This window comes from Lepisma saccharinum, chromosome 2 (assembly GCF_977018435.1).
Source record: "Lepisma saccharinum chromosome 2, izLepSacc3.1, whole genome shotgun sequence".
NCBI classification, from domain to species: domain Eukaryota; kingdom Metazoa; phylum Arthropoda; class Insecta; order Zygentoma; family Lepismatidae; genus Lepisma; species Lepisma saccharinum.
Window position 1 is genome coordinate 2916316 of NC_139230.1, and position 17119 is coordinate 2933434.

Below are 17119 nucleotides of genomic sequence, written 5' to 3' on the forward strand. Positions count from 1 at the left end.
AACTGAATGCTATTCAAGGCCACTCCACCTGGAAGTATCATACCCCTTCCCTGCTCATGCTAAAAGTAGAAAATACTCTTGCCAATTCCCCTGATTCACTGACTGACCCTGTGCATTGGTGTGCAATAATTGTAAATTTGTGGGTGGGCAAATGGCTGACAATGTGTGTAATGTTCACCTTAGGCCCCTCTAGCTATGGCCCTGCCAGAAACTCAGCAATGTTCATTTGATTGACATAATTGAAGGCCGAAAACTTTCTTCCATTCAGTCTTACATCTTAAATTCTGTTAACACACACTATGAAGAATTTATACATCACTATTTTCATTCTTGAACAGGATGTTGTATGTAGTTTTCATTATGTTCTTTGTTGGTTATGTTATTCACTGCTCCTCTAAAATATTTGTTGGATTTCAACCACTACGTTTGTGCATGTGGCCTCTGATTCTCATGTCTTCCAGAAATGCTGGAACTTTAATGAATGAGAAAAGAAAAATGTAGTTGGAAATTGGGTGATGAGGTCTATATTTGTATCAGAGCTTCGCTAAGCAAGTTAGCAAAAATAATGCCAAGTGTTCCATAACAGTAGTACTTGTCATGCGTAATTGAGTTTTTTGTTTTAAGTCCACTTTATGCACAAATAGGCTAAATGAGACTGTACTTACTGTTTTAAAGTTGGATCCGAACCACTGTGTGTCTCCACTAGGTATCGGACCTGGGATCACTTGATCACAAAGTGACAGCATGACCACTATGCCATCAGGGAGGCACTTCGTGCATAACACAGGCAATTATTACCATTACCTACAATTAGATGCACCAGTTAATTCTTAAATGTGTAAAATTTTATATTGAAATCTTTGTATTATTTATTAATATAGTTGTTCATGAAAAGTGTTTTATCTTTTACTGACTGTACAAAATTTAAATAAATGTTAATTTAAGTATTTAAATATTTGTTCCAGGATTTGGGTACTTCTGACTTAAAACAGATGTGTGTTGACCAGTTACTGGGGATGTCAGCAGAAAGGATTCTTTGTACTCTAGAGGGTAAGAATTTACAGTTAATATTCATTACTAGAGATATTTTTTTTCTATTATTTTTAGTAAGACTGTACTGTTTTAAATTAATTCTTCTCAAGTGCCTAGGAGGTGTAAGGGGGGTGTATTTTGGAGACTCACGAGGCTCTGGCATCGGGGCTCGCAGCCAGTGTAATCCTCTGTGGAGGCTTGTGTTCTGTCCATGTGTGTTTGTTATTAATCCCTTCATCCATTTCATCTTATCGCCATTCATCCCCATCTTTGGAATTAGACAAAAGGGGCAGAAAAGCGAAATAAGTCAAACAAATCTATTGGTCAGTCAAATTATAGTGCATATAAATACCTGTTTGGGGAGTGAGTGCCTGTTTTACATAATCCTGCCTAAAAATGGCTGTTTTTTGCTTTTTTTGCTTGCTTACTCTTGCTTTTATTTGTGACTTGGCTCTTTGTAACTGAAACTGTAATATCCAATTTAATTGTGCACACTCACCTGGCAAACATCAAATGCCATTTTGTCAGTTGAAATCGCTGCTTTAGAGAAAAGAAAGTAATCATTAGTAGTGAATGAGAGACCGAGAAATTGAAAGGAGAGTTGTCAGAACTCTTTAAGCCAGCTGTCAATCCAACTGGTGAAGCAGTCTCTACAAAATTCCAGCAGATGCTACAGCGCAATCCAGATTAGAATGCCATGTGGGAGTTTAATGTTTTGATGTAGGGAGAACGAGAAGTAACACTAAGTCCAAGTGAACTTACTTCCTTTAAATATTTCTTGTGAAGTAGAAATACTTTATTCAAAATAAGAACATTGTTATGGATACTAGAAGAGTTGAACACTAGAACAATATCTAATGATCAATTTGATTGTCAATATACATGATTAAGATTGCAGTTAAGGTGAAAGCTAGAATAACAGCTATTTTAGTCCTTTTCATATTTTAAAATGTTTTTTTAAGTGCTTATTTTCATAGTCTATTCACTTGCTCATTTTAGGGGATTTTAGTGCTTATAAATCTACCATTTATTCATAAGGATAATCAACAATCACGAAAGTAATAAACAAACACACAGTGTGTGTGTGGTTACATAGAACTTAATTTTAGACAAACCTGTCTATCTAAAATTAATTTTTTAGAAACCTGAACAGCCTACTTGCTAGCAGTTTCAATACATTTTCAGTTAAATACACTTTTCCTGCAACTGTCTGAACATGGAACAATTTTTTACTATAAATATTTTATTAATTCTCTGAATGTTAGTGACAATGGTTCTACATTAGCATTCATTGTTACTTGGAATTATCCATTGTCTAGTCTTTTAAGCATACTTACTCTAACACTACGTTTCATCTCTCTCAAAATATAGTGTTAGAATGAGCATAGTTTAAAGCACTAGACAATGGATAATATCCAGTTAACATTGCATTCTGTATTTTATTGTCAGTGTTTTTATTATTTATTTTTCCACTTTCATTATGTTTAATTTCATTTTGAGTGTTATTTTGTAGTGAATGACACTTTTTGTCTCTTCATGTTGATGATAGACCATTATTTACTGCTTCTTTGTTTGTAACTATTGCAACTTTTAATATTTCCCACTGCACTAAATACATCTCATCAGGATATGAGAAACTTCAATATTAACCAATTTAATGAGTATGGGATTGTGATGAATGTGATTCTGTTTGTTCTTGCGTGTTACATATGTACATTATTTGGAGTCATAACCTATTGATAAATATGAACCATATGCAACATAGCAAATGCCAAGAAAGAAAGCTATGACAAATTACTGAAGTATGTAATGCCCTGGTTCTGTTAAGAGCCTCAAACACTAGGTATTTTTGTCATAACAGTTCCCTAGTTCATGCTATCATCCCCAACTAACACTTTCTTCTGCATGGAAAATTTGAACATCCCTTTTGGTTATCTCATCTTTGAGTGAAGGAATGAACATGCTAAAAGAAAAGCAACCCTCAGCTGATATTTTTCAGTCATAAATTGTCAACACATCATTAATTTTCTATGTTACAGATATCATGGAGAACCGGAGAGTCGGTCACTATATTGTATACCTTATACAGCAATTGAATCCTATAAGGATTGAGGAAAATGTAGTCTATCCTTAATATTCTAACAGATATTCACAGTTTGAATGCAACTGTTCTGAATGAGTGCTTTCTCCAAAAAAATCACAATAAAAGTTTTAAGGAATAGAAGTGTTGAAACTAACTTTTCATGTGGGCTTAGGTGTGTCAATCCAACCTATCTGATGTACAGTCATGGACACTGCCGGCTTGTAACTATTCCATTGGAAGTCAATGTATTCATTACAAGCCGGCAGTGTCCGTGACTGTACAACCTTGCCAATGCAATACTTGGTGTTTCCAGTGTTTGCTCGGCACCCACGCCTGACTCTCAACCTGGAAGAGCAAGAGATGCCTCCATGGTGGAGTGGTCAGGGTGCTTGCCCATCACCATTTTATCATTCATTCTGATTTTGAACCTGTCTATAAAAGTAATGTAAAACAACAGAATAAGAAATTACAAAAAGGGCAATATTTTCTGTTTGTTTTAATCCAGTAGCTGATATGTCCCAATTTAAGAAACTGATTCTCACTCTTCGCTTTTACATAGTTTTGTAATGGCAAGGGCTGTCGATCCACGGGTCAAAAAAAAAACGTTTACAGCATTGATGAGCAGTTAATATCCCACTTCACTTGGGTTTTGACTGCTCCTCTATTAACTTTCCTTAGGTAGAGTATGTTCAATCGAGAACAGGGGCAATAGGGTGGTGGAATTTCATTAGAAAGGTGTATCGAATAAAACACCTCTCCCTCCTTCTTACAAAAAATTAGACAGAGAGAAAAATCTAGGATGGCATTATACAGGGTGTTTCCGGGCTGATGATACAAACTTTCAGGGATGATGGAGAAGGGCACATGTATCAATTTGAGATAAGGAACCCTGGTCCGGAAAGACTTAGTCGAAAGTTATAAGCGAATATCGGTGTATGAAGATGTAATACTTTTATTACCTCCACAAGTTTCACAAGCTGTTCCGTAGCCAGCTCGGTCACCTGATCTGACCCCACTTGATTTCTTCTTGTGGGGTCATGTGAAAAGTCTTGCGTACGAGACACCTGTAGTAGACTGGAGAGGATCTTCTGGCAAGAATTCTCGCTGCCTGTGACATTGTTTGAACGACCCCGGGGTTGTTCCAACGGGTATGCCAGAACTTTGTGCGACGATGTCATGCCTGCAGCGAAGCTGGGGGATGCCACTTTGAACAACTGTTGTGAATGTAGCAGCTTGTGAAACTCGTGCAGGTAATAAAAGTATTACATCTTCATACACTGAGTTTGGCTTATAACTTTCGACTAAGTTGTTTCCGGACCAGGGTTCCTTATCTGAAATTGATTTATGTGCCCTTCTCCATCATCCCTGAAAGTTTGTATCATCAGCCCAGAAACACCCTGTAGATTGTAGTAGAGTAAACAAATCCCCCATGAGAAATATGGAAGCTGCAAAACAACTGGGATCTTTCCCTCCGTATGGCTTACCATTACATCTGGGCAAGCCCATAGAACCCCATAAGCTTTATGAAAGGGAATGAGGCAATAAGGTTATTTTTAATATCTCCTACTTGTGCTATGAACTTGAGTACTTGTGCTGTTATCCTAATTTAATTCTTTAATAAGGAAAAATATTCCACTAATTAGCACATGTGAAGCTAACTTCTGTAGGTGCAAAATATCACTACAATTACCTGGATATTTTAGGAGAGAAAATTCAGAAAATCATGTTTTGATAAATACATGTTATCACTATATCACAAAACTCTTATTTTTTTGTTATCATGCTAACATCAATGTTGCCAAACACACATACATTATACAACTTATTAAAGATAAAAAAGTTATTTATATTTAACATTGTACATTAATCAAACAATCACATTTTAAGTTTAAAACAGAGATATGGATGAGATATTTTAAATTTACAATGAAAGCATAAGAAACATTGATTTGTGCTGTGATAGAGAACAGTCACATACTACTGAGTAAAATGGCAATTGCCAGCTAATCGGCTCACTAGAATTTCTTGCCAAAGAACTTTCATTATAGGCCCAGCCTCTGTGGTGGAGTGGTTAGCACATTGTGCTATGATGCCAGGGGTCCCGGGTTCGAATCCCGGCCTGGGCATGGATGTTTGTGAGTGTCCGTTCATCAATTTCATCATATCATCACTCCTCCCCATCTTCGCAAATTAGCCAAAAGTGGCACAAAAAGTGAAGTAAAATAAAGCAATTAATTAATCAATCGATCAATCATTACAACATGCCATGAAGGCATATTGGGGGGATGTGGAAGTAGGGCCCCAAACATTCACAATCTTGCCCATTTGTGGAGGTGGTGTGATTAGCACAATGCTCTGGCCACCTTTACCCCCCAAGGTTGCCCTTCCTCCCAGGTACTCATTTATTAGGGACTGGGTGTACCACAGAGCCACTCCATGCAGGATGTTGCTGGAAAAATTCCCACCTGGAATCATTCGCACTGGCAATTGAACCCAGGTCTCCTGCATGGCATTCACATGCCCTGCTAACTGGACCACTCTGGCTCTAACGACATACATATTATTGTGGAAAGGGTGAAGAAGAATCAAAATTAAAAGTTAAAGATAATTTGAAAAGGCAAGCAGGCTAACCCAATCAAGGCTGTTATGGTAACAAAATTCCTTTGGCTGGACAGAATTGAGCTTGCAACTACCAGATTGTTTTTCCTGATTGAGACAGGGAAGACCTGCCGACATCGCTGCAAGCTCATGAAGAAAATGGCATGTGGTTAGTTGGATAAGTACCTTGGGTTTTTCAAAAGAGCAGTCACGTAGCAGCACAAAATGCAGACCAACTTAACGGAGGCAATATCAAACGAGAGATAGTTGCAGGAGAGTCCCTGCACCACCGGAGATTGTGGTTTGCAAGCGATATCGACTGATGACCCATGCTGTATCCTGGGGGTGTCTTAACCATTTGCCACAGGCTCGCTGTCATCTTCATCGCCGCCCCAGCATTTCCACCATCTTCATTGTTGGCCAGAATACAGCCTGTCGACACCAGGTTGGGTGAGTGTGGTACACATGTTTGCTTCACCTACCTTTTCCTGTTGTACTGAAGGAGAACTGTGCATAAGCTACAGTCCCCTCTGAAATTTTGAAAAAATCAACATTTTCAAATAAAAGCAGTGAAGGACCCTAGAAAAATCCAGAGTTGAAAATCCAGACCCCTTGAAATTACCCCCAATTGTCATTTTTGAGAGTGAAAAGTTGTTGATGTGTATGCTGCTCCCCTAGAAAGCAGCTATGTAATAACCACCATTAGTATATAATTCCAGCCTCTTCCAGAAAAAAAATTCTGCATACGCCAGTGCTTGAGATCTAGTCTGGATGTGTGATAAGTTTGCCATTTCGATGAAGCTGCTACTCCTTGAGCAGGATATTGTGTATTAAAATTATTACTGTACTCAGGTCTCAATACTCATTGTTCACGGCACATAAGAATTAGCATCATAAGTCTCACCTTGACCAGGTGGTGCATAAGTAGACTAATACTCACTACACATGGTTCTGACAAAAGATCTTCCTCTTACAGTGGTTCTATTACTAAACGTGTTTGCGAAGTTACTGGAATGTACTGGAGTATTTCCAATTCATTTAAATCTCCTAAATGATTTGTTTTCACTTCCGTTATCATTATTGCCAAGATTAAATTGACGATTAGCAGTATATGATGTCTGTCCAAAATTTCACTGTTCATGACTAGATTCAGATGTCTGAGTAGATGAAGTCATCATAGATTTGTCCCTTTTAGGATTCACCTATCAAATATTCAATTTTAACTTTGTCGGTTTGTTCCTTTTATAAGATTTTGAAACTTGGTCACTCTCAAATTGCTCTTCAGGAAAAGACATTTGTCTCCTCCGACTAGTTTTCAGAATGTACCTGTACCTATACTTATTCTAACACTATGTTTTGAGAGAGCACCTCTTCTCTCATCTTCAGGTGCTCTTTAGAATAAGTGTAGGTACAGGCACTAGACAATGAATAATGTCCAATTAACATTGCATGCTCATGTAGAACCTTTGTTACTAATGTTCAGCGAATTATGAGGTAACCAACCATTACTAATATTGTTGCTGTTGTGTCTCGCCTGCACCAACAGGAGTTAGCTTTTCTGTAATATATATTTACTGTACAGAGTAAAAAAATATAAAATTGTTACCATAAGAATCAATGTATTATAACTAGACCTCGGATTTTTATGTTCTAAAAAGCATACTTTTAGGTTCCTAAAATAGATCCTAAAAATCTTAACATTAGGCTTGAAAAATCCTGAAGTAGGTTCAAAAAAACTTAAAATAGTTCAAAAATTCCTGAAAAATGCTGATTAGGTGTATATAGTCACCTATATCCTGATATACGCACTATCTTGCATAACATTATGTGTGTTGCCGAACCCTACGGCGATGGCAGAACTTACCATTGGAAATTTGCTATTAAAATTCACTCTTCACCGTATAGTTAGGCAACAATCTTTTTTCATGTTATCCACCGTCAAACTCCGCAATTTTCTGTGTGAGGATAATCTTATATAAATAAAATAAAATACTTATTATTTTTACTTACATTCAGCGAGTATGTGTTGAGTAATTGACAACGTTTCAGGGACCACTGTCTCCTTCTTCAGGTCGGTTTATTGGTTGCCCACGAAGCTTCGTCAATAGCAATGGCAAGGATTAGGTTTACATGGATAGGATAAAATATTGGGATTCCATTACAACTGACCTGTTCTTTTTTTAAAAAAACACTATGTAAAATGTCCTCCTATTAAAATCTATGAAAATAGATTTTTAAATACTGACTATAAGGAGGTACATAAAGACCCTATCAACAAAATAAGAAGGGATACAAAAAAGGAAATAGAAATTAGCATAACATTAAGTAGGACTGAGGAAAAGAGACTAATCGAGGAATGCAAAAAGGGGACTATTCCAGTGGCATTTGGAATACCCAAAATGCACAAGAAAGGAGTTCCACTAAGGCCAATCATACCGACGTACTCACACCCGGGATACAGCTTAGCAAAAATTCTTGTTGGGAGAATTAGAAAAGTAAAGAAAAACATGACTTATAGTGTTCTGAATGCAGTGGAAGTAAAAAGGGAAATCGAAAATATTGAGATTGATAAAGAAGATAAGATCGCTAGCTTTGACATAGTTAATCTGCACCCCAGTGCCCAGTGTGCCAAGAGAAAAAGCCGCCCCTTGTTTACATAGGTGGCTTATGGGTAATGGAATTGATGTGATAACTGCTTGGGAATACGTCAGATGGTTTAATATAGTTGCAGGGTATAATTATTTCTATTGTAACGAAAAAAAAATATGCAAAAAGAAGGACTAGCCATGGGGAACCCTATGTCATGGATAATATCAAGCATTTTTATTAACTTCATTGAGAACGCAGCATTGAGCACATTAGAGAGTAAGGTCAAATTTTACGGGAGGTATGTGGATGACATTTTAGTTATCGGGAAGGAAGGCAGTTTCGACAGTCTATATAAAAATCTAGGGGATCAAGAAGCAAGAATCAAATTTACTAGGGAAAATATGAAGGATAATAAAATTAGCTTCCTAGACTTAGAGATTCGCAAAATAGGCATGGAAATAGGAACAGGCGTTTGTTTTCCACAAGCCCTTAGCAGGAAAAATGTACATCAATAAGGAATCCACCCATGCCAGTAGGATTAAATATAATGTCTTCGTAAACTTCTTCATACGTGCTATTAGATTATGCAACAGTAAAGAGAGTTTGAAAAAGGAAATAGATTGGATCTATAACGTAAGTAGAAAGAATGGGTATAAAAATGAGGAAATGAGGAAGAATTTACACAAAGCTAGAAGGATATGTTTTAAGGAAGAAAGTAAGGAAAATAGTAACGTTAGTAACAAAAATGAAGGGATAATGAAATATAAGTACGTGGCTATTCCCTATTTTAGGGGAGTGTCTGAGAAGATAGAAATAAAATTGAAATAATTTGGCATTAAATGTGGGATGAAAGCACCCAGGAGCTTGGAGAAATACTTCACGAATTATAAGAAAGAAGGAGGGGAAAAGGAAGAAAATGAAGAAGGGAAGAAAGGGATATATAAAATTAAATGCCAATGCAAAAAACATGATAAGGATATCAGGGAAAGGAATCCCAGAACTGGGTTATCTGAGCACATCTTGGAAGAAGAACATGAAATTGAGGATCGGGAAGTCCTTAGAGAGGAAGATAAACTACTTAGAAGAAATGTATATGAGGCATCATTTATATGTAGGAATAGAGAAAATAAACTTAATAGGGAAGACTGTAACATTGACGAACTCTGGATAGGAATGCTGAAAAAATGGGAAAAGCGGGAATATGAGGAAATTAGATTCAAGGTTACCCCAGACGTAGAGCGCGAAGCTTGAGTTGTACGCGATTTCACTTTTGAATGACGTAATGCAGAGGGGAAAAAGAGAGGGGGGAGATCTAACTCGCTCACAACCTCATGCATTCGCAAGGAATACATTGACTGTTAACATGTGATTCGCAAAAGGCCGGAGGGATTCTTTTTTAATAAGTGTAACAGTGGGGTTTTAATAGATTTTAATAGGAGGACATTTTACATAGTGTTTTTTTTTTTAAAAAGTACAGGTCAGTTGTAATGGAATCCCAATATTTTATCCTATCCATGTAAACCTAATCCTTACCATTGCTATTGACGAAGCTTCGTGGGTAACCGTGAAGCTGATAAACCGACCTGAAGAAGGGGACAGTGGTCCCTGAAACGTTGTCAATTACTCAACACATACTCACTGAACGTAAGTAAAAATAATAAGTATTTTATTTTATTTATTGTTTATTAAGTGAGTAAGTCGCACATAACCCGAAAAATGAATTTAATCTTGTATGCTGAAAATAATATTTCAACAAAAACATAGTCAGTGGTGCAAACTTCAATGCTGAAATGTTAGTTTGCAAGGTGTGAATTCCACAAAGCACGGAAGTGACGCGAAAGTGAGCAAGACCACACAGATCAGACCACTTTGGATTGTACAGGTAACAGTGGCACCAGACATTTTGCTTTGTTTAGAGCTTTGAAAAATCACCGTAGACTTGGAGGAAGGGAAATCAACAGAGAGTACATTTCAAACACGTTCGTCATTGAATTTTCTCGTGACCAAACAAAGCAAATGCCTCTGTGTGACATAAAAAGTCTGTAAAACCTTTAAAAATATATAAAAATCTAAAAAAGAGTTCGATTTCGGCACATAAACCTAAAATAGGTTCTAACAAGCAAAATAGGTTTTTAGGCACTATAAAACTTCATCAGTTGTTGAGTTTTTTAACGAAACGCTGACATAACTTATTATTTCTTACATACCTGTAAAGGAAGAAATAGGTTAAAAACCTAAAATCCAAGGTCTAATTATAACCCTTCCTAATTCACACTATCTGAAATTAGAATTGTTAACAAATAAATTAATGATATAGCTGAAGGAAGGTAATCTGTATGCACTATATCTTAGCTACATTCATCTTTCAAATTTATTATTTTTTTTATTAATATATTTATTTATTGATGTAGGTCGAGAGATGGATTCATCATCCGAAATGGATGAATTAGAAGACTGTTATTCTGAAGATGGTAAGTGGACACCTTTTCCATCAATATTTTTAAATGTATTTATGAAATGCATTTTTCCCCTTTTGTATGTTCTAAAGATGACCTTTATAAAGGGTGTCCCAAAAGAAGTGCAGGATTTAATTTAAGAAAAAATATTTTATTTATTTGTTGGCAAAGTAATTACATTATTTGAAAGGGTAAACATTGCCATTCAATGTGGAATAGGTTATTTGCAAATGTCCTCCATGACACATCTGACGCTCTCGAATTCTATTGACAAAATTCTGGATCGCAGTTACAGTGACCGCACTATCACCCACAGTAGCAATGTTTTCGGCTGAATGACCTGTTATGTATGAGGTTGGCCTGTTTTTTTGTTGTCTCCAACCGAACCTGTTTGTTCAAATTTTTCAACTACAGTAGTTTTTTCACAGTTGTTTCATTTGGGGTGTTTCTCCTACCGAAAATGTGACGTAATTTGTGCACTGTCTCAGCGATACATGATCCATACTTGTAATGAATTTTAACGATCACCACTCACTCCTCTGTCATGTAGCACTCCATATTGACTAACAACAACATGTGACCTCACAAAACACTGTCAACCCTGCGGAAAAAGGTGACGCACAATTTAAATCCTGCATTCATTTTGGGATACCCTGTTGTAAGAAAATGAAAATTGAAAGTTATTAACGAAAGCAACAAAAAGCAACTTGCAGACAACTCTGTTGATTTTGTGCCATTGCGATACTAGAATTTCAAGGCAAGTGAAGGGAGATTCATGGAGCCAGAAACTTTTACTTTTTTCTCGTCAAGCAAGTATACCCAGGTATTCCACTAGCTGTTGTAATTTTCAATAATACCAGTATTATGTGGAATGTAGTTGCCCTTGAACATAACACATTGACATAACACATTGCATTCAAAACAACCAAGACAAACTCACATCGTGTACCTTTGTTTTGTTGGTAATCCTAATTTTCAGATTGGCCTTAATTAGTCTTCGAGGATGGGAGATTCAGTAGAAGACGTGGTAAAAAGATATAAAAATGTGATCTCATGATCACATCGGTGTTCTAGTATTCAACTGACAAACAAAGTTAAGAATTTGAATAATCTTTTGAAGAGAAAAAAGTAAAACATTAAGTTGTAGCAATTTCCCTTCACTTACTTTGAAATTCTAGTGTCATAGTGGCATAAAGTCAACAGAGTTGTCTATAAGTTGCCTTTTCTTGTTGTGTTGTTTTTGTGATGTTAATGGCACTTGTGAAATATCACCTTTGTAAACATTGCACTCAGTGTGCCACTTGTTTACTACAGTAAATAGATCAAACATGATTATTTCAAATTAATGAGAAATGTGCACTCGAGCAGTGGCAACTGGTAGTCTGAGTCTATGGATGTGAACCTCACCTTACATCCAGAAGAAGTGCTGTCACCTCACCCAGTTACTCTTGGGCTGTTTCTGCATTCTTAAGATGCTAATTGCATTTTGGCAATCCAAGTGCTCTGCACATTTTAATTTCTGGCCTTAGCAGTGATGATGTGATTATCGAGAGTAGGGAGGGTGTTCTCTATTGGTCACTTACTCTTTTAACAGTAATTGTTATATATTGTTTTGTCTGCTATAATGAAAAAATCGAATTTAATTATCTTCATTACACTACAACCATGCACTCCAATCATTCCTAATCATGTTCAATGTTTCTCTGAAAACTAAGGCCTGGCCATAGGAGTATTAAGGGGTAGTACTAAGAGGGTGACCCACAAGACATTTTAGATTTTTCAAAATATTGAAAATAATTTAAATAACACTGTCTTAAATGGAGGAGAAATATCTTACAAAAAATTTAAATTTTGAATATGGGGTTAATAAATAAAAATTATTTTTAAACTATTTATGAAAAATCACGAGAAGTACAGTGCTTTAAATTCACTAAACCTGTTATTTTTCTGTCAACAAAGGTTCAATACAATTGGCATTTGTATAAAATATCACATTGTTTGATAAGAACTCCCAGATCTTGACACTGTCTGAAATTTTAAAACTAAGTTTTCTCCTCATTCCTAAAATTTCCCAACAAACATAATGTTTTTACAATTACATTGGATTTCCCATTTTCTGGAATGTTTTCAGCATGTAAAGACTACTATTTTTTTAATTTTATTTTTTATCTATTTCCCAGACAACAAGGACTTGTGGCCTTTTATGACTTTGTCATGCTATGTTACATGTTGGTGGTTATACCGTCAAAATTTTTGACCTCCCCAATGGCATAGTGGTAACATCGTTGCCTTGTAATCAAGGTGTTCTGGGTTCAATACCTGGTGGAGGCACATTGCACAGTGGAACCCACTTCAAACTTTAGGTCCAGTCCCAATTAGCCTTTCTGTGCATCAAGTGGACTTAAAACAACAATTCAATCAATCAATTCAAACCATCGAAGTTTTCCTTTTCTGAGGAAAGGATCCTTCATTTTTCCATGATGGCAGGTTGCTATAGTCTTGTCTCATGGTCTTTGATTGATACTTGGTGGAAGGCACATGCCTTGTGATCCTTGCTCACAGTGGCCCAAGCCAGAAAGTCTGCAAGGGATGACCTCGTAGAAGGCCTTCCTTCCACATAGTACACCCCAGTAACTGGAATTTGCAGGCCAACGAGAGACTGCCATCTTGACCTACAATCAGTATAATCCTCTGTAGGGCTGTGTTTTGTCCTTGTGTGTCCTGAGCTCTCGTTTACAGCATCAGCATTTAACCCATTAACTGTGGCGAAGCTATATAGACTCTATAAAAATGGGCCTTTTTTGGCAGAGCGTCTAAATGGAGATGGTGTTTCAAAATTAATGGTTCTTGTATTGCAGCAAGTCATTTTTATAGACACAAATTTTTTGTGCTTTTAGTAGTCTATGTGGGCTATTGGCAATCCATTGTTGATGCTTTGTCGGTTCCTGAAAATTATTTTTTTTGCAGTATGGACATAGAGCTGTGTTGGTCTAGTTGGTAGGGTGTCTTGACTGCCATTCAGAAGACCCAGGTTCAATTCTTGGGGTGGGTGTTCTAAGGTCGGAATTTTACCGGTTTTGTCCATGCATAAAGTGGCTCTGGGCCTCACCCAGCCTCAAATAAATGGATACCTGGGGGCAACCCTGGAGGGTAAAGGTGGCCAGGGCATAGTGCGGATAACATCACCTCCAATTTTGATCAGATCTAGAATATGTTGTGGAGCCCTACCCTTAAATGTGCCTTCATGGTATACAGGGGGAACCTTACCTTTGGCCTTACCTAGTATGGAATGTTTATTTACAGCAGAGTCCATATATAGATTGTTTACCTTAGCTTCATTTTGCGGAAAGACTTTTTATAGTTATTTTTTGCATTATTTACGATGAAGCGAATTTGCAGTTGAATCTATATATATACTATTTCTCTTGGATGCACTTCCCTTCAAGGTCACCACAGGGAAGGGGTTAGCCTTGGTAAGGAGATTTTAATCCTCAGAGATGTGTGTTTATTTTAGTTATGGTAAGCGGCTTAGCCCCGTATAATGTGACAAGTGCAAATAGCCTATATGCTGACACACATGATTTATTTGGATGTGCATGTGCAACTGAGCAAATAGGCTGAAACTGTTACTGACTTCCTTGTTAATTATAATAAATAACATACACCACCTTTTTTAGTATTTTTTTCTGACCTGATCCTTTGTGCTCGTGTCCTCTCCTTAGAGTATAGTACGAATCATTAGACATATGTTGGTTGGTGCAGTTGTCATTGCCAATTGCATTGGAGCACTGAAAACAAACCAATGTGAAAATGCACTTCATCATTCAAAAGAATTGCTGGCATGAGTGCACCTCTGTATCAATGGGTTACAAAGGCATTTATGCCAACTTCGAAAAAGTCATGATAAAATCAGTATCCACTTCACAACCATGCCATGGTAAAGACAGTGCTATTTTTACTCCTGTACTTTATGTTGTGAGGCACAATTCATTTCAAATTAGTATTCTAAGGTTGGCATCCTTTTTCTATCCCTCTTAAATGTGTGGGAACATAAAATTTCACTTGCTACGAGGTCTGTCTATGTGTTGGCTACCTACATTTACTGCATTTGTTGCTGTGTTGCTACAATGGAGATTTTTGACTTAGAATTATTGTGAGGCTATAAGTTAACATATCTCCTAGAATTTGTAAAGTCTAGTCAACCCTAGAGCTCCTGTGTAACCTAATTGTTAGTGCCCTTGCTTTTGTACACTCCTGTTCAGATAAAGTTGTACATATTTCAAGTGTTCAACCTTATAAAATGTTCCACTTTATGTGAACAGGAGTGTACAAGGAGTCCCAGGTGTGATTTCTCTGTTCTCAAAAGGTAGAAAACTGGCAGTTATGGAACACCCCTTCTTTCACACACACACACCACAATGGGCTGTTTGCACCATGGAGTTGAGTTTAGTTTTTAATCAATCCTAGACAACTAAACCTTTCCTCAAGGATTCATCTGTAGTACACAAAAATAATAATAAAATATGAAAATGGATTGTAAGAATTTTGTATTCTGCTATTTTTACATGAGCATTTTAAATTGCATGTCTACAATTTGTTTACAAAAGTCTCTGAAGCTCTTTAGTGTGTATTTGCATGATTGTCTCCACATATGGCTTGTTTTCAAACAGAGCAGTGATACAGTCATTCTTCACAGATAAGGTGGACAAAACATTCTGGCTTACTTGCACTAGGATACTCACTCAGTTGAGTTGAGTTTTTGTTCAAGTCCATTTTTATGCACAGGTAGGCTAATTGGGACTGAACCTACAGTTTAAAGTGCGATCCAAAGCACTAAGCGCCTTCTGCCTATTCGCACATTTGCATGTGCACACCCAAATAAATCTGTAATGCAATTAATTTTTATTATACTTATTCACTGGACACTATCTCCTTCAAAACATCAAAGGTCCCCATGCCTCATCGCCCCTTTAGCTTCACTTTGCACAAGTCGCTATGTGCTCGTTTGCCGCTGTTTGCAGCACGCAATAAAAGAGAAGGTATTCGCTCTTCTAGCTCACAGTATTATGGGCTAAACTTGCACTGCTAGCGTTTTGTTCCAAATGCAGTCTTGCAATCCCATTCCATTCGAGATCATGTAGCGGAGTAGATACACACACACATCATCGTAAATCGAGGGACTTTTTTTGGGGGGGGAAAGGGAATTTCTATGGTATCTTCGCCCACTCTGTTCCAAACATGACAGGGGCAAGAAAGAAGGGAGGGAGGGAGGGGACAACTGAAAGTGAAACACATGATTTAAACAATGTTTTGCATTGCCTTTGCTTATTAGTGCAAATTGGCCAAAATAAACTGTCCTTGTGGCGCTGTAGTCAAATTATCCACCTGCGCAGGGGGAACGTGGATCAGTCAGCTGTTTCCATTGTGTGACAAAATTGTTACATTGTTAAAAAAGCTCATTCCTGTTTCATTGCAAAGTGAGTGTGATGAAAGGGAAAACAGTACACAGGGAAAGCAGAGACATAATATTTAACATTGTTGAATATTTGGAGGGAAGTTAGCAAAGCACGCAGCGACTGCAGTAATAAGACAGATAAGGTGGAAGAAAGAGAGAAATTCTGAAGTACAAAGCAGGGCAGTGTGGACTGAGTGAGTACTATCATTTTCCTTAATATTTATTATTCTCTTGATTTTGTTGGTTTGGTCAGTCGGTCATTAGAAATTAACAACTGCTAGATAGATTACAACTGATTTTCTACATGTGGTTGTTGGATCAGCTACCTTTTTTGCAGGAGTGGCTCAAGATAACATTTTCACCTGGGTGAGGTAGAATTTTGGTGCCCCCTACTTCCTACCCTGATCTTCTTACTTTCCACTTTCTTCCAACATAAATCATAACTATGTTATATATTTATGGTTTTAATGATGAAAAATAATAGTTTTACTGATAAAGAACATGTTTATTATAGGTATGTGTTTATTTAATACCTACATAATGACATCAAAACAATAATAATCTCTTAGCTTAATTTGCTAGATGATTTTGCAATCTACTTATTAAGTTATTCAGCAGTAGCTTCAATTAATTCTTGTCAACAATAAATCCAACTCTCTTTAAAACCAATAGCAATGCACTTGGGGGAGGCACATAGTGGTTTGGACACCACCTTAAACTGTAGGTCGTGTCTATTTGCTTTTCTGTGCATAAAGTGGACTTTAGGATTTGGTTCTAATCAAGGAGGATGCCCCGATTTGGCACCCCAGGTAGTCGCTCGGCCCTGCTTGTTAGATGTATGCAAAAAATATTCTTCTTGTTCACTATTATCAGCAGAGCGAGGGAGAAAGTTTTTACTAAATATTT

At 37.0% G+C, this 17119-nt stretch overlaps 1 protein-coding gene across 2 annotated transcripts in view; it reads left to right on the plus strand.

The window, feature by feature from the left end:
• The window catches only part of LOC145983865 (uncharacterized), a 70142-nt gene that overhangs the window by 36491 nt on the left and 16532 nt on the right, over nucleotides 1-17119 (plus strand). For both annotated transcript variants that reach the window (XM_083116926.1, XM_083116927.1), the window contains exons 4-5: nucleotides 966-1050; nucleotides 10714-10773. In XM_083116926.1, the coding sequence (XP_082973052.1) occupies nucleotides 966-1050; nucleotides 10714-10773 (145 nt within the window). The remainder of the gene's footprint in view (nucleotides 1-965; nucleotides 1051-10713; nucleotides 10774-17119) is intronic.